Raw genomic sequence first — 26,496 nt, 5'->3', positions numbered from 1 at the left:
TACCATATTTGAAATTTAAAATTTTTATTAATTTATTAATAAAACAATAAACCTATTACATGTTAAGAAAAATAACATCTTTTATAAAACCTACATTTTCCAAATTAAACAGAAAAATGGCAGTTCGCATTTTTGCAAATCTCTTTAGTCTAACTTAATAGAAGATATCTATACTTCTAAAATCTGTTGCAATATATGGTGTGTTGAAGGATATGAAGAAAATCCAGACTCGTACACACAAATATATAGTTGGAAAAGGAGTATTTTAATAGCCTTTTCAGAAATTGTGATACTTCTGATACTCTGATAGACACCCAAATCTGACGAGTGGTCATTTCTCAAAGTTAGTTGCAATGCAGAATCTGCAAATTTATCTATGAACTTTTTGTGCTGATAGGTCTTATAATCTGAATGGAATGTTTATCTGTGTATGATAACATCACAGATTGGTCATTTGGAAAATATTTTCTTTCAGTTATTCAGTTCTCCCAAGTGTTGACACATTTAAACAGTATCAACATTTTAAAAAATTATTCACTTTAATTAATACCATGTTGATTTCATTAGAAAGGTCTGTAGTAGGTATTAGGAAGCTGCCAGGCTTACCATGGTAGATTAAAAATTTCACTTGAAGGCTCAAATTTTATCATTGGCAACAAACATTCAGTTGTTTCCTATGGCAACCTGAAGTGACAAACTCTCTTCATTTATTTTTGAGAAAATGTATGCCAGCCATCCAAGCATGAATAACCAGTTTATCAATTGTTCTTAAAGTGGTGTTCCATGGAAAGTGACCTGTTTGGCCCCCTTCACAATTACACAAATGCTTTTCTTCAAGACGACCAAAAATGTATGCTTTATGCACAAACCCATTCAATCACACAGAGTACTGAAAAGACAGAGTATTGTGAATAAAATATACAGTTACTGACCCATCAAAGATATTCTTCAGGGAATATATGGCAGTGAAGAGTACAGCAGCTACTAGATACCACTGCCTTGTCTTTGTGGTAAGGCACCAGCAGTTTCACCCACCATTGTTTTGCACCAGCAGTGCAAATAGCAACAGTGTTATTAGGCAAGTAGTTTTGAACTAGTAGACCCCTCCATGGACCACATGTTAATTAACACACATTATGTGGGGAGGGAAGCAGATGTGCTTTCATGTCCAGTGAAAGGAGTGTGCTGCCAGGTCTATGTGTCCAGTTGCCCATTAGGAGATGGTCCTCACTAGGATTAGTAGAGTCTAAAATCATTATACATTTAAATCCTAGAGCCTCCTCACCTGATTCCATACCCACTGAGCAATCTTTTGATAAATGAATTGCCACTTCAGGCAGAAAATGCCAAGTGACTAGGCTGATGTAACTGGTCTGCTTCAGTTACATTTCTCAATGTAAATTACACTTATTAAACAGTCTTGATGAGCTTTGAGTCAGCAATTCTGAATCCAATCAATTCTGGGACACTGATGAGGTAGTTTGTGAGAGTAAATGCAATTTCGTAACTTCTCTATTCAATTAGCAATAATTAGCAATAATCGCGCCTCGGATAAACCTCATTGGCTACGATACTGCCACTGCGCAAAGCTTCTATTCAGTTTTTGTTCCTAATGACACCTTTGAGATTGTCTACATAGGAATGATACTTCATGACAATTTTAAATAGAAAATCAGTTTTTTGTCTAAAAACAGCAAAAACATGTAAAATGTTAAAAATATTATTTCCTAAATTCTTGAGAAGCCTATTCTACTCTATATAAATTTCTTTAGTTGTAGTTTGATGCTTTGAACACTGAACAAAACTTCTCTGTTGATAAGGTGAGATTATGTGCAGGTACAGAGAACTAACTTGTTCAACACGTCAACTCCATTCTAGCATGTCTTCCTGAATTGTAGAGGCCGAAAAGCTATCAACTACATTTTCCAGATTCCTTTGCAGTTAAGAGTTTTAAATGACATTTAGGTTCCTTCCAATCCAATGTACTAAAGTGAGCAAGGCTTTAATTTGGAGCTGCATTACGTGGGAAGGGAAGCAGATGTGCTCACATGGAATGTGGCAGAGGTGGACAGTCCTAGAGACCTAGAGTCCTAGATGACAGCCTCATTCAGCAGCTTCCTGATCCCAGAACAGGCAACAGCAATTTGATGGCCCAGTTCTATAGTGTGGTTTAGGGATATATTTCAGGAAGATCGGGCAATTATTCTGTGAGCTATCTATATACCTTAATAAACCCTGTAGGTCTAAACTATCTTGAGTAGATTTTGTTGAAGTCAGGAACTGACCAACTTACATTCTGGTAACACTTCCTTTCACATGATCATGTTTGTGGTTTCTGTAGTTTTATGGCAATATTTTCTTTCTCAGTGGCTTTTCTAAGCTGAGACAATGTCCCTTGTACATAGTTAAACGCTATTTTAAAAAACCAAACTACTATGTCAAGTTTTAGGATACATCTGTAATTTTATTACAAAACCATTCTTTTGGCATTAGTTGGTTACAGTGATAGCAAGATACTGTGAGTGTGGCAGAGCAGCTCTAATGTAACACTGCATTCCCTGCTTCCTGAACCCAAATTTGTTACCTTATACCCATTACATACAAGTTACCAGCGTTCATTAATGCTGCAAATCCTGACGCATATTCCCTTTAGGGAGGAGCTGATGCTAAGGGATTAGAGTAAATGTTGATAAGTCTACAAAAGTTCCTTCATGGGACTTTGTTTCTTCACCCTCCCCCCAAATTACTTTGCTTTAAAAGAATCAAATTACTAGTCTGAATAGCAGCAGCACCCAAGGAGCATCACACTTAGTTCTTGTTAAAAAGCAGTACCTGTGCAATGCACGTTTTACACCACAGGCAAAGGGAACGATCGCTTTAGTTTTAAACTCCTGCATTAGAGTCTCTTAAAAAAATAAAAGCATTCCATCGAGTTCTTCCAGATGGTGTTATTGCTGTACATTTGTTGGTGGGTCACTCTCTGTGCTGTGTTTGCTTTGAAGGGATCTTCCAATATATCTCCAATATTCTTTTCTTATAGTGTCCTTTTCTTTAGCTAGAATTTCACACAACTGAAAATGAAAAACAAAAATTCTTTGAAGATAATGTGTAAATCAATCTCTAGGGCAAATGCTTTTGAGCCAACACAGTTAAACTCAGATCATGTTCAAATGAGATACATCATTATAATCATACACTGTGTTCACTAGTGATGTGGGTTTTGCCCTAAACAGTGGAAATAGTCCTGCACTGAACTCTTGAGTGAACATGCTGAAAAGGGTATGAATATAGTGGCATTGGGCAGACCAAATTCTGAGATACCAAGAACAGCGAGTTCTACTGACTTACCTCTAATGCTTTATTAAGAATGTCCTCCTTGTTGTCACATTGGTTTTCTAGCATGTCTTCATAGATATCCACGAGAAAGGCAATTAGGTAGGGGGAACTGTGACTTGGTTGTAAATCAAGTAACTGATTTAACAGATTTGGATATTTGGAAAGACCACGATCCTGTAAAATCCTAAAAAAAATTATTCTCAATTTTGAGAAGGAAGAACAAAAATAATAGAAAGATCATAAGAAAATGATCTCTGTAACACGAGCAAGAGAGGAGACTTATTTTGAATGAATGAAGTTGAAACTAAATGAAAATTTTAAATTATGTGTGAGTTTTATTATGGATAATTATGAGCTGAATATAATTAGTTAAAAAGAATAATGAAACTTAAAAGTGATCATTTATAACTCAAACTGCAATACACAATTAAATCAGAAAATAAACCATCTTCTTAAAAGTAAAAAAGTGAAGGAAGAAAACAAGCAAGACGTTTGTTTCTTCTTGAGATGGTTCCTTATTCTTTTAGCTCTCCAGATGTTATAGGCCCCAACCCTGGATATATCTCCAAATGTGACTGGGCTCCATACTTTATGTTCTTTGGGCCTAGTTTCCAGTGAGACCTCTAAGCTCGAAAAGGAGCCTGGTTGTGTCAGTAGCCAGGCAAGTGAAACCTTGTCAATTTAAGGAATGAGACTTTTAACAGGAGATCTCTAGAAATGAAAACCGAAAGGTTGGCTATGCATCTGTGTGCAATCTGCTTGTAAATAGTTTGCTTTGTCTTTACTATGTCCCTGGGCCAAACAGAAACTGTGTATATCCCATTCTTTGAGATAAAGACTATAGGATTCATAAATACAGTTATAACTCTATTACTGTTTAGTCATGGACTATTCCAAAAACTGTGCTGGTATGTGCTTGGGGGCTGAATAGAAGGCTAGAAGGCACCGTTCCTGGGTGTCACCATCTAACACTGGTACACTTAGATCCAGAAAAATGGATAATTCTTTAGTATCCTTTTGGAATCTGATTAATGGAATATATTCCATGATACATCATATTAGCAGGTGGTTTTTATATAAAACAATCCAAAACAACCTCTTACCCTTTCAAATAGTTCCATGCACTTTCATTATGTGGTACTAATTTGATCATTTCTAGAGTGTACCTATAAGAAAAAGACCACAAAGAAATATGTGTAATTTTAAGAGCAGTGCAATAGTTAGAAACAGTTTTAATAAGATTGTGGCACAGCTTGGATATGTGCTTTCATTTATCTTAGTGGGCTATGACTACTAGGTCTAGGTCATATCTAAATTAGAGAGAATCCTTCAAGTCAGCAGTTTTCAATTCATAGTTACATAGTTCCTCCCTCCTGTAAATTTGTAACCAATTCTGGCAAAGGACACCTAACTAATATAAAGGCTCAATTCACAACAGGAAAATAAACTGATGTGGAGGATTTCCTTTAATTTAGGCTTTCCCTTTGACGAAAATGTCAGCTAAAACAGGTTTTCCTTTTATTGGTAAAACAATCTTGAGAAAAAGTCTAAGATCTACTTATGCCCAATTTAAATCATTCAAAAAGGAGAACTATATAATCTTAGGAGCTGTAATAAAAAATAGCATGGAAATTCTATAGACAAAGAATAAAAATGAAAAATCAACACAAATGTATATTTCTTATATTCTGAAACAAGATTACTAGTTAACTGTGATGTGATCACCAGTCAAAATGGACACTCCCTTTCTTTTCCCTTTAACCAGATTATTAAGTACAATTTAGATCTAATTACAACAAATTCCAAGGGAGTGACAGAATTTAGCTTCACTACATACTTGCTCAAATGAGTAAGTCACTCACTGACTAAAATTTATTAATCTTGGTTTTATTGCTGTTTTATTTATTTTTATTTATTGTTTCATTACTGTTACGATGGCATTTTTTTTCCCCAGAGAGTACAGTAGTCCACCTTTCTCCATAGGATAGGTTCCCAAACGCCCAGTAGACGCCTGAAACCAGAGTATCAAATCCTAATATATACCATGTTTTCTCCTATACCTCCATACCTATGATAAAGCTTAATTTATAGGCACACTAAGAGATTAACAATTAATAAATAGATCATAATATACTCATTGTAATAGAAGTTATATGAATGTAATCTCTCTCAAAATACCTTATTAGACTGTACTCACCCTTCTTGTGATGATTTAAGACAATGCCTACATGATAAGATGAGGTGAGGTGAATGACAGGCATCGTGATGTAGCGTTAGGCTCTACTACCTAATGTCTCACCACACATATGTCCTCAGGAGGATCATATGCTTCTGGACTAAAGCTGCCATGAGTAACTGAAACTGCGGAAGACAAGACTGCAGGTAAGGGAGGAATACTAAAACGATAAACTCAACCAGCACTATGAAAAACGTTTTTCCAACTAATTTTACATAAACTAGTATTTCCAGTTATTTTTCAAACCATGTCCCTGCATGTTTTCACTAGGCATTGTAGAAGATTCTTATTTCATTTTGGCAATACCTAAAGAATTTTATTCATATACCTATGCACTAAAGCATGATCTATTTTAATGGTTAAAATATGCACTTTGAGGTCAGAGTGCCTAGCTTCTTTGTTTTTTCTGTTGTTGTTGTTTTTGTTGTTTTAAGTAATCTCTATACCCAACGTAGTACTTGAACTCACAACTCCTCGGACTCACGACCCCGAGGATCAAGAGCTGCATGCTCTACCCACTGAACTGGTTGGGTGCCCCAGACTGCTTAGATTCTAAACTTAGCCCCATCAATTATTATCTGTGTGCTCTTAGGCACACTATAGAACTACTCTGAACCTCAAGTTCCTTACCAAATATCCCAGTGTTATGAAAATTAAATAAGAATTCCTGGCATGTAGTAAATGCTTAATAAAATGGTAATTGTTGAGGCCCCTGGGTGGTTCAATCGTTTGAGCATCGGACTCTTAATTTCGGCTCGGGTCATGATCTCAGTGTTGTGGAACTGAGCCCTGTGTTGGGCTCCACGCTCAGTGCAGAGTCTGCGGGAGATTCTCTCTCTCTCCCTCTAAATAAAATAAAATCTTTAAAAAATAGATAAATAAAATAAAATAAACGGTAACTATTATTAATAGTATGGCCATGATATATAAAATGAAAAAAGCAATGTGTATAATACCACTGCCTACATTGCAGTGCATACATGTTTGCAAATGTACTTAAAAAGGTTTGGAAGGATCCACACTAATTGTAGCTCACTCTAAAGAATGGGGTATGGGAAGAGAGAGAATAAGAGATTTTGATGTTTTACTTTACACAATTCAGAAGTTTCCCCCTACAACTAGACTGTATTACTTTTATAATAAAAGGAAAAAAACAGAAAATAATCAGAAAAATCTATATTCTTTAGAGTTAAAAAAATCTGGTTAAACTAAATTCTAGATAACTACAGCTATTCTTAGCATTTTAAATATTTCTTTTACCTATCTTAATGGTATGATAAGCCTTAAGTATGGAAAAATTCTTAGATTTCTTTTTTTTTTTTTAAACAATTTTTTAAAGATTTTCTTTTTAAGTAATCTCTATACCCAACATGGGGCTCAAACTCACAACCCCCGAGATCAAGAGTTGCATGCTCCACCGACTGAGCCAGCCAGGTGCCTGTGGAAAACTCTTAAGATTCTTGACTGACTGTTTCTATTTGGTAATAAAAAACCAGTGATCTGCCTTTGAAAACTATGAGAAGTTTCCATTTTTCATTCTTCATACTCAACTTTCAAGTACCTTATTACACCTAACCTAATGAAGTATGCTATAGTAAATAAGGAATATGTAGTATTTGAAATCCCTAATTATTAACTGGGTTAATTCAAGGAAGAATAACCTGAAGCACTCTACCTTTTAGCAAGAAAGCTATTGAAATCTCTAAAGGATGACACTTTACTGTCCTTCAGAGTGCTTTTGTCCTAATTTTCGTAATAGAATACCAACTCTGAAATAAAAAAAAGTAATATATAGAGGGCTGGATGATGAGTCTGAATTTTCTCTACTCAAGCCCCAGTATTTAGGTTTGAGAGTAATAAAATTATGTCAGTAAGTTCACTGTTACCCTCAGATCAATACTACTCAACAGAACTTGCTATGATGATGAAAATGTTCTTTATCTGTGCTGCCCAATATGGTAGTCATTAGCCACATGTGGGTACGGAATCCCTGAGAAGTAATTCATATAAGTGAGGAACGGAATTATGTGATTTTAATTAATTTGAACTTAAGTAGCCATATGTGGCTAGTGACTACCATATTAGACAGCGTAGCTTTGAAGAGTCGAAGAGTAAAAAGAAAGCATGAGACATGCTTGAGGGGAATGTGTCTGCTCCACAAAGAAGCCTACAGCAGACAGAGAGTTAATGCAGGACACTGGATGACAGACCTCTTTTCCTTTTAATTTCAATCACCAGAACCCTATATAGAACAGAGAAAAGCTAGCTGCCCTGACCCAAACCGAAGTAATAAAAAGGGAGATGGGGGCACCTGGGTGGCTCAGGTCATGATCCCGGACTCCCGGGATCGAGTCCCGCATCAGGATCCCTGCTCAGCAGGGAGTCTGCTCCTCTCTCTGACCCTACCCCCTCTTGTACTTTCTCTCACTCTCTCTCAAATAAATAAAAATAAATAAATAAATAAAACATAAAATAAAATCTTTAAAAAAAAAAAAAGGGAGATGAAGGCAGATGGTCATAAACATCAGCTCTTCCCAGGAGCTGTTAAAACAACTTTTATTTTTTTATTTTTTATTTTTTTTTAAGTAAGCTCTAGGCCCAACATGGGGCTTAAAACTCATGACCCTGAGATCAAGAGTCACATGTTCTACTGATTGAGCCGGCCAGGAGCCCCTAAGACAACTTTTATGATTAAAATTATGAGTATGTTCTCATCAGGCTATAAAAACAATAAATAATATTCAAATCTAAAACAGACACTGAGACAAAATAGACAAAGTCAGAAAAGAGGTGGCTATTAATGTTTATGGATATTAATATTCATTCTAATTAAAAAAATTCTAGCACTTATAACAGCTTTTTGCATGCTAAAGCAGTAGTTTTCAACTAGGGATAGTTTTAACCCCACAGTGGACATTTGGCCATGTCTGGGGACATTTTGTTTGTCACAACATGGGGGGGAGTGGGTTACTGCTGATATATAGGGTGTAAAGGCTAGCAATGCCACTGCACACCCTATAATGTACAAGACAGCCTCCTACAGCAAAGACGTCCTGCTCCAAACCCTGCACAGTAGAGTAACATGGCTCCTGAGGACTATTATCTAAAGGACACCAGAATTTAATGAGATAGTTTTAAAATAAAACTTCCTAGACACTATGTGATCTGATTTCTTCTCAATCTGTGGTAGCAACAGTATTTCAAGAAACTTAAGACACTACAATGTAGAGGTATACCACAGTAGCTGTCCTTACAGACTTCACCTAAGCATTTTGTCCTGTGAGTTCAATGAGGGCAGGATCCGGGGCAGTCTTGGTCTTTGCTGGATCCCCGATGCCCGAGACGTGACAGGCACACAAATACTCTTTTAATGAGTGAACAAGTGAAGGGGCGCCTGGGTGGGTCGGTTGGTTAAGCAGCTGCCTTCAGCTCAGGTCATGATCCCAGGTCCTGGGATCAAGTCCCACACTCTCCCTCTGACTGCCACTCCTCCTGCTTGTGCTCTCTCTCTCTGACAAATAAATAAATAAAATCTTAAAAAAAAAAAAAGAGTGAACAAGTGAAGGAGATTACTAACTGGACTTCTCTCTCCAATAGAGCACGATCATTGTAGCCAGTGGTGTTAGAAATTACGAAGTATCTTTGGTTCCAGACAGAGTTATTTCTCACATCCTCTTTAAGAAGTTGGTCTACATACTGCAGCTCATTATCCCAAAGTTTAAATTCCTAAAAGAAAAAATATCCAATTAGAAATGTCCCATTACTTTTTTTTTTTAAGAACAACCCCAAGATCAAGAGTCACATGCTCCACTGACTGAGCTAGCCAGGGGCGCCTAGAAATGTCCCATTATTAATAAAAAAAATAAAAATAAATAGGGGCGCCTGGGTGGCTCAGTTGGTCAAATGTCTGCCTTCAGCTCAGGTCACCATCTCAGGGTTCTGGGATCAAACCCCGCACTGGGCTCCCTGCTCAGTGGGGAGCCTGTTTCTCCCTTCCCCTCTGCTGCTCCCCGCCACTTATGCTCTCTCTGTCAAATAAACAAAATCTTAAAAAAATAAATAAAAATAAATGAAATTTCAGCAAAGCTAGTGAAGCTAGTGAAGATGTGGGACTCATCATATATCTGGAGGGAAATGATAGTTGCAGGTCAAGGAAATGGAAGGGGAAAGAAAAGTCATCAAAGACAAGGGAATGGTCACAAAGAAAGAGAAAACTAAGGAAGAGAGAGCAAAGTGGCCTGTGATTTGGTATTATCTTCTTGAGAACAGTTTATATACCAAGAAACATGTTTATACTTAAAGAGACCCAAGAAGTACTCTCTTGGGGACTAAATCACAGGCAAAAAAGGTATATGTAACTAAATGCTTATGCATTAAGGTGAAAATTTAGAGGGGGAAAACACCAAACTCAGAAAATGATTAACTATAGTATAGTATATTAACAGGATGGATTTGATATGAATACATAATATTAAGTGAAAGGGAAGTATTAAAAATGCACATATGATAAAATTACATTAAAATACATGTGGAGAAATATATACAATTGTACTTAGATACAAATTTTTACGTTATAAAGCTGTTTTAGTAAAAAAAATTATGGGCAGGAGAAAACCAATAAAGACAATTTAAAAAAGGAATGAAAAGTCAAAACTTACAAATGCTGCAAAAGTTGGGGATGCTAATTATGAAAAAGCTAATGGAGTTATATATCTTTTTTTTTTTTTTTAAGATTTTATTTATTGGACAGAGAGAGACACAGTGAGAGAGGAAACACAAGCAGGGGGAGTGGGAGAGGGAGAAGCAGGCTTCCCGTGGAGCAGGGAGCCCGACGCGGGGCTCGATCCCAGGACCCTGGGATCATAACCTGAGCCAAAGGCAGATGCCTAATGACTGAGTCACCCAGGCGCCCCTGGAGTTCTATTTTTTGTCTGATAATGGCAAAAGGGTAGAATTTCATATAAAAAACAAAAATACCAAATATCTTTAGAAAATGTATCCCTTTAATCAAATTTAGAAAAGCTTAAATTTTTAAGTAAAAAAAAATTTTGTTAACTGCTCTTGGTATAATGAATAGTGCACAAAGTAGCAATCACTGGAAAAAATTCACAGGAAACAACACTAGAATTGTTTGCTGGAATAAATAAATGCCCAGAGTGGGAGTTAGAATTTTATGCTAAACCCTGAATAACTGTTTTCTTCTATCCAGGGTTTAGCATAAAATTCTAACAAGTGGGCAGAAATAAAATACTATCTATTACTGTAAAATCATATTCCAAAGTTTATGTATGTAAAAAACCCCTGTAGGTGCCATGCCCTTGTTAATTAATATAACACAGCTGTATTAGAAAATTACAACTACCTTTTCTATTCAATTTGCTAGTAAATATGTGATGCAAATTCAATCTAAAAAATACAAAAGTTACTATTCTTCTTCTTTAATATGAAACTACTTACCAACAGATCTTGAGAGATTACAAGATTAATCAGCATGAAGGATGTCAGGTTTTAATTAAGTATCTTAATAATTCTTAGTCATTATATTTTGTAATGATCTATATGTGTGTTTTCGTTCAGGAATATACTTACAATTCAACAGTAATTTTAATTATTTAATTCAGTTAAAACAATCTGAAAAACATTTTAACAAGAAAGGCAATACCTGAATAACCCACTGTCGATGTTGCCAGGCATGATAATTCTTTGCATCCTGATTAAGAATATCAGCAATAAATTCAAGCTCCTGAGATGGATCTTTTAGCCATTCCACTAATACTCGCCTATGATGCCTAAAGCAGGGAGAAGAAAAAAGTTTTGTGTTAATGTATCCAAGAACTGAAGTATCAACTGCCTGTGTTGTACTATGTGATGTGGAGGGACACTCAAAAAACAGAAATTCACCTCTAATTCTCAAGATTATACTGGAAAGAAAAGATAACAAAGAAGAAACACTCAGAGGGAAAAATTCCAGAACACTAAGTAAGAGTTGAGAAACATAAAACAGTGATTTGTGTGTAAAATGAAATCAGATACTTACTTAGGGTTTAAAGAAGGTTTATTTCAATCTAAATCTGGAAGTAATCTTTTGACAACCACAAAATCCTGTCAAAGAATTTTGAAACATTCCCAGATGGCATAATCAGACTATAGGAAATGTGATACTATTTAATCAAGTATAGAAGCTCCTCTGGTTATAAATAGGCTTTTAACTTTTCTTAAGTCCACAGCATCACATACAAGCAACTGCTCATTCCACCAATTTGTGGGCAGAACTGAATTTGCTTCTACTCTGGCAAGTAGCTATGACAAGTTGCAAGTTTGTCAAGAGTTGTTTCTGTACTAGGAAAATGCTTCTAAGAGTTTTCTGTTGGGTTCTATTTTTATAATTTTTCTTAGCTGAAATATTTATAAAAATCTATTAGTGAAAATGTTTTAAAAGTCACTGTAGTGATGGCTGTACATATTTGTAAACATACTAAAACCACTGAACCATACACTTCAAATGGGTAAATAGACTAATGATGTACTATATGTTGGCTAATCGAATTTAAATTTTAAAAAATGGGTAAACAGTAGGGGTGCCTGGCTGGCTCAGTTGGTAGATCATGGGACTCTTGAACTTGGGGTCATGAGTTCAAGCCCCACATTGGGTGTAGAGCTTACTTTAAAAATAAATAAATAAACAAATAAATAAATAGGTAAATAGTATAATATGTGAGTTATACTTCAAAAAAGTTTTTTAAAAAAAATCATTAATATTCAATATACTAAAAGTGAGTAGGAGTGATGGGAAAAGGGGAAAGATTTGATGCTTAATGAATGAGTGAATGAATGAGTGAATGAATGGAAAATTTAAAAATTCATCTTACAGAATATTAAGAAGGCAAGATACTACCAAGAGGAAGATCCTAGCGGGAAAGGCTTCTAAATTTATTTCAGAAATCTCCCAAGTTAGTGAACACTAGTAATAATTTACTTTTCTAGGTTCCTGGTAAATTCTGTAATTTAGGTAAAACTTAAGAATTAGGTCCTTCAGCATGTCAAGTTGACCCTCTTCATGACCACCAGCAGTACCTCCTCCTCCATCTCTAAAATAACAGCAACCACAGTAGCTTCCATTCAAGGGGTGCTCACTATATGCCGGGTACTGTTCAAACTCTATTTCTTTCCTATTTGTTCTCTGTCCTACTCCATAACGCCTCTTTTTTTCCTCCACTGTGTTCTGTTCACCTCATCCATAATAATCCCTACAGTTTTGTCTATGCTAACTTAGGGCTTAGTTTCTAGAAAAAATAGACTCTGTAAAACACTGCACCATTGTGGTTTTCACACTGCACTGTAAGATAACTGGCTTTGTTATGTGCTTTCCCTGTTAGACTGTGTGGTTCATCCTTGTATCCCCGGCATCCCCCATAAAAAAATTTTGAATAAACAAATGAATGAAAGATCAAATACCAGAAAGTCATTTTTTAACACACTGGACAGAAAACATTTTTTCAGATTCCTTACTCAAAACTTTTCCAACCGTATTATATGCTAATGTCAAATTTTTAAATAATAATAGCAGTACACATATTTGAGTGTTAACTCGAGGTTAGGCACCACTTTAAGCACTAAACATAAAATCGTATCATTTAGGAGCACCTGGGTGGCTCAGCTGGTTAAACATCCAACTCTTGATTTCAGCTCAGGTCATGATCTCAGGGTCGTGAAATCGAGGGGCTCCTTGCTGGATGTGGAGACTGCTTAAGATTCTCTTTCTCTCCCTCTCCCTCTGCTCCCCCACCCTACTCTCCTCTCTCTTAAAAAAAAATCTCATTTAATCCTAACAACCCTGAGACATGTAACATTAGCTCCAATGCAAAGTACTAAAATTATAAAAAAAAAACAAACAATTCCCTATAATCTCATCACCCACTGGGCAGGTAATATTAACATAATGACATATTTCCTTCCTATTTTCATCTTACCAAACTTGATAGTTTTTGGGCTGTTCCTCAATTATTGCAGTGATGTAGTTCATTTCCTCATGTAGATCCTTTTGAAGTGACTTTAAGAGAACTCTCCGAAAATGCCTATAGCAAACACCAAGCATTGTTTCATTACTCTACATAAACTGCCTAGCCACAGTATCTGATGAAGGTAAAACAACATAGTTAGACACACTTCTTTTTTTGGTAGATATTCTATATAACCAATGTTTGGTTTTCCAAACTCATACAACTATCTGGTGATTGGAAGAATCAAGCATTTTGAAGTGAAACAGTGAAAGGCAACAAATGTTGAGAGAGGAGAAAAAGACAACCAACTAATGATTATTTTTAGGTAACACTCTGGTTACGAGTGTTCTATTACAGGAGAATCAAAGACATCTCTTTCCCTATAGTATTTCCCTATATGGTACAGCTTGTTCATTCAGATATATCACTGATATAATAAATTAATTCCATTACAAACATTATCAAATATTTTGTTTTCAGAGCCACCACAAATATGCTATTTATATATGAAACAAGTTTCTCTTAATTTCCTCATAGGCAGAATCGAATCATTAAAAAAACCTTTTCTCTAATATATGGTGATTAACATAACAATAAAAATTTTTTTAAAAAGACTAAAAAAACCTTTTCTCTAAAAACATGATTATTAGTTCTGGTCTATTTTTACTTCAAAGTTTCCAACTCAATGTATAATAAAAGACAAACAGCTGCTTTAAAAGTATCCTTTAAAATTAAATGCTAAATAGGACAGATAACAGTATTTCTCTATTTTATTAGTTTAAGGAAAACTAGGCTTCATAAAGCATGGCCATAAATAAGCAGCTTGGTTTACATGAGTAATGTTATCCAGTATATTGCCTTTAAAAAAACAGCAAATAAACTTAGGAAATTTTAAAATACATTCTAAGTTACTTTGTGTTATGTATGGTCAGGAATTTCTTAAAAGATAGGAAAGTGCATATCAGAGATATAATATGATGGAATATCATACTAAGAATTCCAGTGAAACATGGTAGATTAAATGAATAAGTTTACCCTGACACCCTAATAAAACCCCACAAAAATGATAGTAAGGGAATAAATAACAGTATAAGCCACAAAGACAAAGAGAATTAGGAACAAACGGATATCACAGCATTTGGAAGAAGTCAACAAAATTATGGAAAATGGTAAGCTGACAAACAAGTTTTAACTGACTTTGAAAAAGAAAGTGCTAAAAACCTGTCAACAGAGGAAGAAAGGTTCAGAAATCAGGTGTCAGGTATCCTCAAAATTGGGAATCAAATATGGGGTTAAAAACAGTATAAAATCTAGGGGTGCCTGGGTGGCTCAGTTGGTCAAGCGGCTGCCTTCGGCTCAGGTCATGATCCCAGGGTCCTGGGATCGAGCCCCGCGTTGGGCTCCCTGCTCAGTGGAGAGTCTGCTTCTCCCTCTCCCTCTGCCTGCCTCTCTGCCTACATGTGCTCGCTCGCTCTCTGTCAAATAAAATCTTTAATAAAAAAACAAAACTGCTGCACCCTTTAAAAAAAAAAAAAAACAGTATAAAATCTAGAAAGAGCTCTTAACAGCCAAGATCCCTCCCCCAACCTTAAGCAGAGAGGTGATGGCATCACTGGCCTGGTGTGAGATAACAGAAAAAATATATATAGGTCTCTGCCCCTGGTTCCTGGCACAGAGCTCCTGGAGCACTTAGAAATTCCTAAGTGATAAGAGCACTAGAAGCAGGGCACCTGGACGACTCAGTCAGTTAAGTGTCTGCCTTTAGCTCAGGTCATGATCTCAGGGTTCTGGGATCGAGGCCCACATCGGGCTCCCTGCTCAGCGGGGAATCTGCTTCTCTCTCTCCCTCTGCCCCTCACCCTGCTCATGTGCCTGCTCTCTAATATATAAATAAAATCTTAAAAAAAAAAAAAAAGCATTAGAAGCATTCTATTGAGGCAACTCTAGATGGGCTCCTTAGGTGGCTCCTGGTCACCAGGAAGACCAAACCTTGATCAGAAGCTTGGAATTATCAGTTCCACCTCCAGCTGCCTAGATAGAGAGAGGCTAGAAACACAGTTAATAACTGATCGTGCCTACATGAGGGAACCTCCAAAGTATCCCAATACTAGGAGGGTTGGAGTTTTTAGGTAGGTGAACCTATCCATGTTCTGGGAGAGGACATATCCTCCACGAGGACAAAAGATCCCGAGCTTGGGACCCTGCCAGACCTTGCCCTATATATCTCTTCATCTGTAGCCTTTTATCACATCCTTTAATAAACTGGTAAACAAACATTCTAGCAAATTAACTGAACCCTAGAAAGGGGTCATGGGAACCTCTGCTTTATAGCCCATTGGTTAGAAGCATAGGTGACAAGTGATTTGCAATTAGCCTCTGAAATAGGGGGCAGTCTTGTGGAACTGAGCCTTTAACCAGTGGGATCTGATGTTATCTCAAAGTCAGGTAGTTAGACAATGTCAGAACTGAGTTCAACTGCAGGACACACAGCTAGTATCAGAGAGAACTGCTTGGTAGGGGAAAAGCCCACAGCCATTTGGTGATCAGAAATGTCAGAAGTGAAGTGTTTTGTGTGAAAGTAAAGGAGACACACAGAAGGATTAACTGTGGTTCTTTCTAAAAACCTGGCAAGACACAAGTGGCTTTATTCTCTGGAAAAATCTGAAGCAGAAAGGAATACCAGACACAAGAGAAATACAGGGCAAGGAAAGAGACTAGAAACTGGGCAATTTAAAACACTGATATACTAAACAGCTGAGAACCCCCACCCCAACCAATCTTCCCCTGCCTGACCCCCCTAACTGTGGCAGCCAAACACATACTCCTCAGGCAATAATCAGACGACTCTTCTTTGGAGAAACAAACCAACCACAAGAAAAGATCTAGAATTGCTGACATGTGAAGATTTCGCACAAAACAGCCACATCTCCACTCACTAACCTCACAGTGAAGCCCGCCAGCTGACAAGTCCTGCCACATACAGAGCTTCCAATCAGGGTTTTTCCTACCTCTTCAGAGTTTGAAAGGAGAGTCAAGGATGTGAGAAAAATACTTACATGAAAGAAAGAAACCAAAACAAACACAAAGAGAAATGAAAATATATCACACATCTATGAAATAAAAGACAAGATGCTATTAAAAAATATTCAGAAAATAATAAAGAGCTTTGGAAATTTGTAATTTTTTAAAAAAGATTTTATTTATTTATTTGACAGAGAGAGATACAGCGAGAGAAGGAACACAAGCAGGGGGAGTGGGAGAGGGAGAAGCACGCTTCCCGCAGAGCAGGGAGCCCGATGTGGGGCTTTGATCCCAGGACTCTGGGATCATGACCTGAGCCGAAGGCAGGTGCTTAATGACTGAGCCACCCAGGCGCCACTGGAAATTATAAATTTTTGAGTGCAGATAGAAATCAGAAGATAAAGTTGAGGAAATATTTCAAACGTAAATGAAAAGACAAAGAAATGAAAATAAGAAAAAGCAATCAAAAACATACCACATATGACTAAAAAGAAGCATTCCAGAAAGAGAAAAAATAGGCAAAGAGAAAAGGAATTATCAAAAGAACATAAAAAAATTCTCTGGACCTACTAAAAAGGTTTAAACGAAATAACGGGAGTGTTCTCAACAGAAGCTAAAGGAAATAGAAAACCAGTTTTAAAATTCTGAAGGAAAACAATTTCTACTATAGAATTCTACTAATAAAGTCGAGAAGAGACTAAAGAAACTTTTCAATATATCAAATCTCACAAATGATTTCGTACACATCCTTTTGAAAGTTCTCTTCTACTCAAGGATGTGGTCGATAAAATGAGAGAATAAATCAAGAAAGAGACGCAGGTCAGGTCTGGAGACGGGGGATCGAACGCATGAGCAAGCTTGAGACTAGATATGCAACGCCTACACTGGTGAAGAAGAAAAAAAAGGAGCTGAAGGATTACCTGTTGTGTTCAGCAGTAATGACACATTTTACACATTAGCAGAGAGCTTGGGAGACAAATTACTTACTGGCACAAAGAAAACGAAACTAAACAAAAAAGGCAATCTGTTAAAAGGAATGTACTCTGAAATACTATAAAATGTGGGTCAGCATATTTAGAATATATAGGTTAACTTAAGAAAAAAATAGCAAAGAGTTCTTACCTCTGGGGAGGGGACACTGGTAGAGAAAAGGAAGGGAATAGAGGATGCCGTTTTTCACTCAGTCTCTGACTTTTAAACTCACAGTGTGAATTATTATTATGATAACAAAGTTTAGTTATGAAAAAGAGCCATCTGAACTAAAACATGAGACATTTAAATGGGGACTATTAATGATGAGTAGTACTTACCACACTGTATAATTGGCTGCATTTAACTCAATAGCATCCCTGGTTAGTTTAAAAGCTCGTTCACTTCTTTCATCACGCTGCAGGACAGCCCGGAAATAATCATAAACATCTCTAACTGGGGACAGAGCATACAACTGCATTAGGACTATCTTCCTTGTTTAAACTCAGCACTATAATACAAAATGCTGTTATATCTTATGAGGAAAAATACTGAATTTATATCATTTATAACAATAAGCAAAAGAAAGTCCAATGACTGTGTGAATGCCACCCTGAGAATGCTTTAGTGTCATAGCCATAATATATGTGCAACTATGCTTCCCACTCATGTATGTACCGGGGGCTAGTGCCAGACTCCAAATCTCTGAAAGACACTATGCATTAAAGTAAAATTAAGAGTGCATATATTCAAATATAGTCACTTACCTGGTTTTCCCACATTGTATTTTATCAGTTTCATAACTGAAAAAGCAATGTACACAATGGTAGAAAATTCAAACCGTACAAAAAGGTTCACATTAAACTGCCATTCAACTAAATTCCCAGTCTTTCTCCAAAGAAGCAACCACTGTTAACTGATTCTACTGTATTCTTCCAAATATATGTTCTAAATACATCATCCCATTTTTTACACAAATGAGATCACATTGGGGGCCTGGCTGCCTCAGTCAGTAGACCATGCAACTCTTGATCTTGGGGTTTTAAGTTCAACCCTCACGTTGGGTGTAGAGATTACTTAAAATAAAATCTTCACAAAGATAAAAAAATAAATGAGATCACATCACACTCTATGTTCTGGGCCTTGCTTTTTAACTCACACATTATTAAAGGTAGTGCAAAACTTACATACTCATTGACTCAACAATTCCAGTTCCAGGAAGTTTTCTTACAAATATACTTCCGTATGTATCCAAAGCATCCAAAGAAATTTACTGGAGTACTTGGTCACATAAAAAATTTTTAAAAGGCTGGTCTGATGGTAATGGGCTAATCAGAACTTACTAACATTACTAAAGTTGGTATACAACCCTCCACTGCTAAATTTGACTGGTTTAAAAAAAAAAGGAAATGAAAATTGGAAACAAATGATAAAGAATGAGCTAAGTCCATTATGGTACACTCTTACAATGACATACTACCCAGTTGTTAGTATTGAGACTGCTCTGGTACGTACAACTTTGGAATAATTGCTAAGATTGTTAAGTGAAAAAACTCAGGTGCAGAGCAGCATGCTATTCATTTAGTTAAAAATATATGCTTATCTATGAATATACTGAGGAACAGGGATAAGAAGACATAATTTTCAACATTATTCCCTGTTACAAAGTGTACCATATTTCTTCAATAGCTGCAGAGCATTTCACTGCATGGTATTCAAATTTTATCTAACTCGTCCCCTATAAATGAATGTTTCATTCTTTTGCTGTCCTGAATATAAACTGTATACTATCCTGAGTATCAGTGTATACACATGTACAAATTCAGTGTCTCTACAGAATAAATTCCTACAAGTAGAATTACTGCATCAAGGTGATGTGCACTGTTGATGCTGACAGGTTTTGTCAAATTAAAGATCTGATCAATATATATACTGCCTCCTAGAATGTATGAATAACCTACTTTTTCCACATCCTCACTGACGATATCAAAATTTCTCATCTTTGCCAATCTCTTAACTGAAGAAACTTAGACTTTGGCAAATATTAACCTGTTGTATTCCCATTTTCCACAAGACAAACTGAGGCTGAGAGAAATCAACAAGTTCACATTGGGTCAGTGTTCCTTGCAGACAGAAGTTAAACCCAAATCTAGGGGTGCCTGGTTGGCTCACTCAATAAAGCATGTGATTCTTGATGTTGGGGTTGTGAGTTCGAGCCTCACGTTGGGCGTAGAGATTGCTTAAAATTAAATTAAATTAAAAAAAAAGTTAAACCCAAATCTAGTCTGACATCAAAGCCCATGCCACTAATCACGATGAACTAGTATATAACTGCAGCTGAAATGCCCTCATAACACACTATAGTTTAAGGCAGAGAACAGATTATGCCCCAAGACAGACTATGAAAAAAAACATGTGTTAAAACACTCAATACTTTTTTCCACAATTAAAAATGTATGTGGACATACTATGCTATTTTTCTTACAGTATACAATTTTTCAGCTATTGACAGTTTAAAAACTTTTAACGGGGATGTATGGAAACTACGTCAAAATATCCCTGTTTGCTTAACCATTCTGTTACTATCACATCTACATCACTCTTTTTCCACTATTCTATATAAAGAACATGGCATAACTTACACGTGAATGCTATTTTTTATTTCAGAACAGAATTCTGTAAGTGGGAAGAGAATACACAGCCTTATGGCTTTATATGTCAAGCTGATAGGCTCATAAATGAATCTGGGGTTACATAAATAGAATTTTATATTCATTAGATTTTTTTCTGTAGTTTTCAATATTAAAATATTCTTTTAACTAAATATTACACATTTGATATACTGTCATACTCAGTTTCTAAAACGTACTTGGCTTTTTTCACTCAACATTGTTTCTGAGGTCTGTCCATGTTATAAAAGATCTAGATCCTCTTAACGGTTACCTAGTATTCAACTGTATGATAATGTATACTTTATCCATTTTCCAAAACATAAATATGTAAGTGGCTTCCAACATTTTGCTTTTTCAAAAAATGCTGCAAATTATAATAGTTAATACATATAGTGCTTACTCTGAGCCAGACAGTTTTATTATTTTATATATACAATTTACTCACTCTATAAAGTACTGGCCCTTGAATGACACGGGTTTGAACTGCACAGGTCCACATACATGCAGCTTTTTTTCAATACAGTATAGCATTATATTTTTCTTAGGAATTTTTTAAGAGCTTTTTTTTAAAAAAAATTTTTGAGAGAGAGAGAATAAGCTGGGGGAGCAGGGAGGGAGAGGGAGAAAGCAGGCTCCCCACTGAGCAGAGAGCCTGATGCGGGACTCGATCTCAGAACCCTGGGATCATGACCCGAGCTGAAGGCAGACGCTTAACCAACTGAGCCACCCAAGTGCCCCGATTTTTTTTTTTAAACTAAACTCTACCCCCATATGGGGCTTGAACTCATGACCCCTAGTTTAAGAGTCTTATGCTCTACTGACTGAACCAGCCAGGCACCCTTCCTTATGATTTTCTTAATATCATTTTCTTTTTCTCTAGCATAGTTTAAGAGTACAGCATATTATACATTTAACTACAAAATATGTGTTAATTGACTATTTATGTTATTATAGTAAGACTTCCAGCAACAGTAGGCTATTAGTAATTAAACTTCTGAGGAGTCAAAAGTTATACATGGATCTTCAACTGAGCAGGGAGGAGTGAGGTCAGCACCCCAACCCTCATGTTATTCAAAGGTCAAGTATAGCTACTATTATTATCCTCATTTTACATAGGAGAAATAAAGGTATAGGTTAAATAATTTGTCCAAGGTTATAGAGCTAGTAAAATGGTGAAGTTAGAATTTAAATCAGTTGATCTGTCTCTGAAGTGTGTGTTCTTAACCTCCTAGTACATGTCTTCTGATGTCATATGCCAGAGCGCACCCAGAATGTATCACTGGAAGCAGTATTTGAAGGTTATAAGATAGAAGCATTTTCCAATTTTACTAGATTAAACCAAACCCCAAAATGGCTAAACATGAAAATTACCATCTGAAATGTATGTATCTGTTCATATGCCCTAAGATCTGATATCGTACAATAGTTTTAATTTTTACCATTTAATGCATGGTTGGGGAATAACATTCCCATTTTATTTGTATAGTTTTCATTCCTAATGGTAATGGACATCCCCCATTAATATTAATAATGGACATTAAAAGCCAATGGAATTTTCTCTTCTGTAAACTATCAGCTCATATACCCTTTGTCTATTTTATGTTTGCCTGTTTCCTTAACCTTTTGTAGAAATTTCTTGTAAAGTTCTGAACATCAATCCTGTATCACACGCTGTATCTTTTCCCATACTATTGCTTCCCTTTTAACTTGCTCATGGATGTCTTCTGTTGTACAGATTTTAAATTTTGATATATTAATCTATCAATTTTTGATTGACAGGTCATATTTATCCATCTTTTTCCTTTGTGGTTTCTAATCATGATATATTAAGAATTTTTGTTTAATCTTTTTCACCCTGCAAAAAAAGCTTTTTTAAATTATTTAAGCCCAAGAGAAATGTATGATTGTATTGGTTTCTCCAACATCTTTGTTATAGGTACGTAATGAATCTGAAAGTGGTTTTCATCTCTCTGAGGTTAACATCTCTTCACAGATATTTCCATTTCTTCTAATGAATTATCTCTCCATATCATCTCTCTTCATGGTGTGAAAGCTTTGCATTTTAATGCAGTTATATCTTCTGATCTTTTCCTTAATTCTGAATTTTACATCTTGCCTAATAATACCTTCTTCACCAAAAGAAAGAGAGATTATTCTTTTGTTCCTTGTATATTTACAGTTGTGTTTTAGAACTTTAATTCATCCATAATTTATTTTCACGTAAGACATGAGATAAGGATATAATTTTACTTCTATCCAAACGCACAGACAACTGTTACAAAACCAATTTCATTAATCCATCTTTTCATACAACTATAAGATGTCCTTTTTATCACATATTAGGTTCCCATCTATACTGATCTATTTTTAGATTTCTTATTAATCTATTTATTTCTGCACCAGTTCCACATGTTATTTTTAGTAGTACATTTTTATACTCGATAAGTCAAACCTTCATACCGTATTTCCTTTTCAAACATTCCTTGGCATTACTTCATAATCAAAAGAATACAACAGACGCTTTTTGTAAAAAAGGAATGATCGTGGATAACAAAGCCTTAACTGAAATGTGTACACACACACACACACACACCACAGAGATTTGAGGATTATGAGGCCACCACAACCAACAGAAATCAGAATATATACACACACACATATAAATACAAAGCTAGCATTCCATTTTACTCATGTACCCTTTCTTAGAACAACTAACATTTGCATGACCTTCAATTTACAAAGCATTTTCATTCACATTATGAAAGAATGATACTTTGTCAAAGAAAATAATCCACTCATTTTAATATCAGTATATGTATTCCAACTGAGCCTGACACTTCATTGCTGAAATATATTTCAAAACACCCAAGTTCCAGCAACCAAAGTTTATTCTACATAAAACAGTAACTCATTTATGTTGTATCTTGTGTGCAGATTAAACAGTAAATGGAAAGCACAATCACAAGTACCTATTACATACTATACCGTAGCATTCATTACTTATACTTAGAATATGTCCATTTTTTGGACAAAATAAAAGTTTTAACCATGAAAATGAATTATTAAAAAACGAGTACTGGCTTAAGTCATTTAGCTCTTTATTAGACAAAAATCTGTCATCTACCTAACCAGATAATTGTCAATTTCAACTCTGCTACTAAGTTTGACTTGTAGACCTTTTCCCAATAAAAAATAAACTTACATTTTTCACTATAAATGATCTGGACCACTGGGTTGGGGCCATCATTCTGTGGCACTGGATCTATATCAGCCCATTCTGCTCTGTCCCTGAAATACATATATTTTTTCAGTGATTGTATTCAAAAACATAAGAAAAAGAACTCTGGTGTTTTTAAAAATAGTGGTGGGGGGTGGGAGGGATGGGGTGGCTGGGTGACAGACATTGGGGAGGATATGTGCTATGGTGAGCACTGTGAATTGTGTAAGACTATTGAATCACAGACCTGTACCTCTGAAACAAATAATACATTGTATGTTAAAAAAAAAAAAAAAGAAGAAGAAGATAGCAGGAGGGGAAAAATGAAGGGGGGGAAATCGGACTGGGAGACGAATCGTGAGAGACTATGGACTGTGAAAAACAAACTTGAGGGTTCTAGAGGGGAAGGGGGTGGGGGGACGGGTTAGCCTGGTGATAGGTATTAAAGAGGGCAAGTTCTGCATGGAGCACTGGGTGTTATACGCAATGAATCATATGGTGATTAACATAATAATAAAAAATAGCAACAACCACACTTCCATTAATATTAGTAACTTATAAATATTTTAATGTAATCATGGTTGGATTTTTTTTCATGACCAAGTTTTGCCATTTTGCTTTACATATTAAAACTTTTTTTTTTTTAGATTTTATTTATTCATTTGAGAGAGAGAGAGAGAGCACAGGCAGGGGAGAGAGAGAAGCAGACTCCCCAATGAGCAGGGAGCCCAACATGGGGCTCGATCCCAGGACCGGGGGTGATGACCTGAGCCAAAGGCAGACACTTAACTGACTGAGCCACACAGGCGTGCCAACATATTAAACTTTTACAGTAACATAAATTGAATAATCTGCCCATTAAAATAAGTTAATAAATCAATAGTTCTCAAATTTAAAGTTTTTATGTAAGTGGAGAAACATGTTTGCAGTAAGTACACAATAGTTTTAAATTAGAAATCAATTTAAATCATTGGTCTAATAAGACTTTTTGGAATTAGCATTTTAGAAAACTGAGTAACAATTTACTAGGAACTGACATTTTTAAAATCAAAGCAAGCACTATTAGTTTACTATACTGAGAGGTAGTCCAGGTGGTCTTTAGAGAGCAGGTTCTGAAACCTAATAACTGTCTGAGCTGGAACTAGGCTCTACCACTTATCAGCTGTGTGACCTTGAGAAAGTTACTTAATCTCTCTGGGCCTCAGTTTCTTCATTTATAAAATGGAGATGATATTACTAACCAACTTTAGAGGCTGTTTGGAGGATTAAATGAGATAATATGTTAAGCACTTAAATATGTGTAATAGTAAGCACATAGTAAGTATATTACACATATATACTGTTAGTATATAGTGTATAATCAATAAAAGAAATACACATTACCATGTTATAAATATAGCATATAATAAATGTATATAGTAAGCATTCGATGAATACGATTTCTCATTATCAATGCTAAAATAACATGGTGGCACCAAGAGGTGCCTATAGACATTTCTGTGCAAAATACCCAGTATGACTAAATTTGCTTTAGCCACTCTTATTTATATTATTTTCCTTTCACCCATCTTTTAGTTCTCTATACTGATCAGCTATTGACAGCAAAGATTCTGTGGCATCCAGACAATCTTGAAGTTGTGTCCACTATATCAGAAGAAATACAAGGGAAACAATTACCTGAGGTGTGAGACTTAGAGCCTGGGGAAGTAGCATGAGAAAGGTAAGGCTGTCATTTAGTCACTGAAAAATCAGACAGAGCCAAGTGAAGCAGCTGAATATTTTACAATTCAGAGAGGAGGTGTGAGGATTATGGGGCTACCACAGCCAAATTAAATGTGTAAAACAACTCCAGTAACAGAATCTGGATAGTGGCTTTCACTCATTCATAAAATCAAGGAAGGCAAATAAGCTAGCGAATGGGTTTACCTAGAACTACAGAAGAAAAAATAAGACAAAAGAAAAATAAGATACAAGGATTTCTCAAGTGTCTTTGCAAGTGCAATTGGAGGTAAGGAACTGGCATTACCAGAAAGCAAAGAACTTCTAGGGATGGGACCGGGGAGAAAAAGCAAGAAAGTTACAAAGTACCCAACTCTGCCTACTATATTCCACTTGTATTATGTACGAGGTGAGGTAGGGATGTATTACAGAGTTTAAGAACAAATACCTTTTCGGTCTTACAGCTTAAACTCGGTGCCTGTCTGATGGTAGACGCTAAAATATTTAAAGAAAATGCTGAATGAAAATGTCCCAGTCCTTAAAGATCTTATACTAGCTCTCCACTTTAACAGAACAAACCACGGGAAGCCCTCACACCTTGTTTTTAAAGCGAGCAAATCGGGACCTTATTTATATTTAAATCTTATTTCCTGCCAGGCTATTAAACAGCACCCAAACCTTCGGTATTCAGTCAGATTATCAGGGTTAGCGCTGTGGGAGCATGAAAGAGAGCGGGAGATTTCTTAAATTCCTGAATCACACCTAAACAGCCTAAGAAAGAGTGCTGTCCAGTGTGTTGCAGGTTCTACGCTCTCTGATGTCTGGCCTCCCCTCTGTCTCTCGGTGACAGCGTTGGCCCCGGGAACAGCAACCCCGAAAAGAGCGCTAGGGCCCCAAGTGGGCCCGGACCCCGCCGAGCGCGCCCCCTCCACCCCGGCTGGCCGGACAAGGAAGCCGCGGAAACTTCGGCCGAACACGCCGAGGCCAAAAGAGTCGACCCGGAACCGCCGGCCGGGTGGAACACCCGCCTTCGGGGGAAGGGCCTCGGGTGCCGCGGCCCTGCTGTGGGCGTTACCTGTACAGGACATAGGTGGGCGAGTCCAGGCTCAGGAACCCGTCGTCCATAGGGGACGCCACCGCTTCTCCGGGCTCGGCCGCCATAGCTTCTTCCTGCTGCTGCTGGGGCGGCGGAGGATGCGGCTGGGGCGGTGGCGGCTCCGGCTGACCGGACTCGCTGCCCTGCGCAGCCTCTCCGACCCCCTCAGTGGCCGCCATCTCGCCTCGGTCCGCAACGGAGGTGGCGGCGGCGGCGGCCCCGCCCCCTGG

The 26,496-nt window shown here is 36.7% G+C and overlaps 1 protein-coding gene and 1 pseudogene across 1 annotated transcript; both read right to left on the bottom strand.

The window, feature by feature from the left end:
* Nucleotides 1-1,527: 1,527 nt before the first annotated feature.
* Nucleotides 1,528-1,591, bottom strand: LOC112834862 (U4 spliceosomal RNA; annotated as a pseudogene).
* Nucleotides 1,592-2,438: 847 nt separating this feature from the next.
* FNTA (farnesyltransferase, CAAX box, subunit alpha) lies at nt 2,439-26,496 on the bottom strand. Its single transcript, XM_025886146.2, has 9 exons — nt 26,246-26,496; nt 23,437-23,522; nt 17,904-18,018; nt 13,543-13,647; nt 11,235-11,361; nt 9,150-9,298; nt 4,440-4,502; nt 3,349-3,520; nt 2,439-3,071 (listed from the first exon to the last, which is right to left on the bottom strand). The coding sequence occupies exons 1-9, from the start codon at nt 26,443-26,445 to the stop codon at nt 2,949-2,951; spliced, it is 1,140 nt and encodes a 379-aa protein (XP_025741931.1). The 5' UTR covers nt 26,446-26,496; the 3' UTR covers nt 2,439-2,948.

This window comes from Callorhinus ursinus, unplaced genomic scaffold, assembly GCF_003265705.2.
Source record: "Callorhinus ursinus isolate GAN/ISIS: 27379988/994484 unplaced genomic scaffold, GSC_fseal_2.0 scaffold17, whole genome shotgun sequence".
Taxonomy (NCBI): Eukaryota; Metazoa; Chordata; class Mammalia; order Carnivora; family Otariidae; genus Callorhinus; species Callorhinus ursinus.
This window is presented reverse-complemented; position numbering and strand designations above follow the sequence as displayed.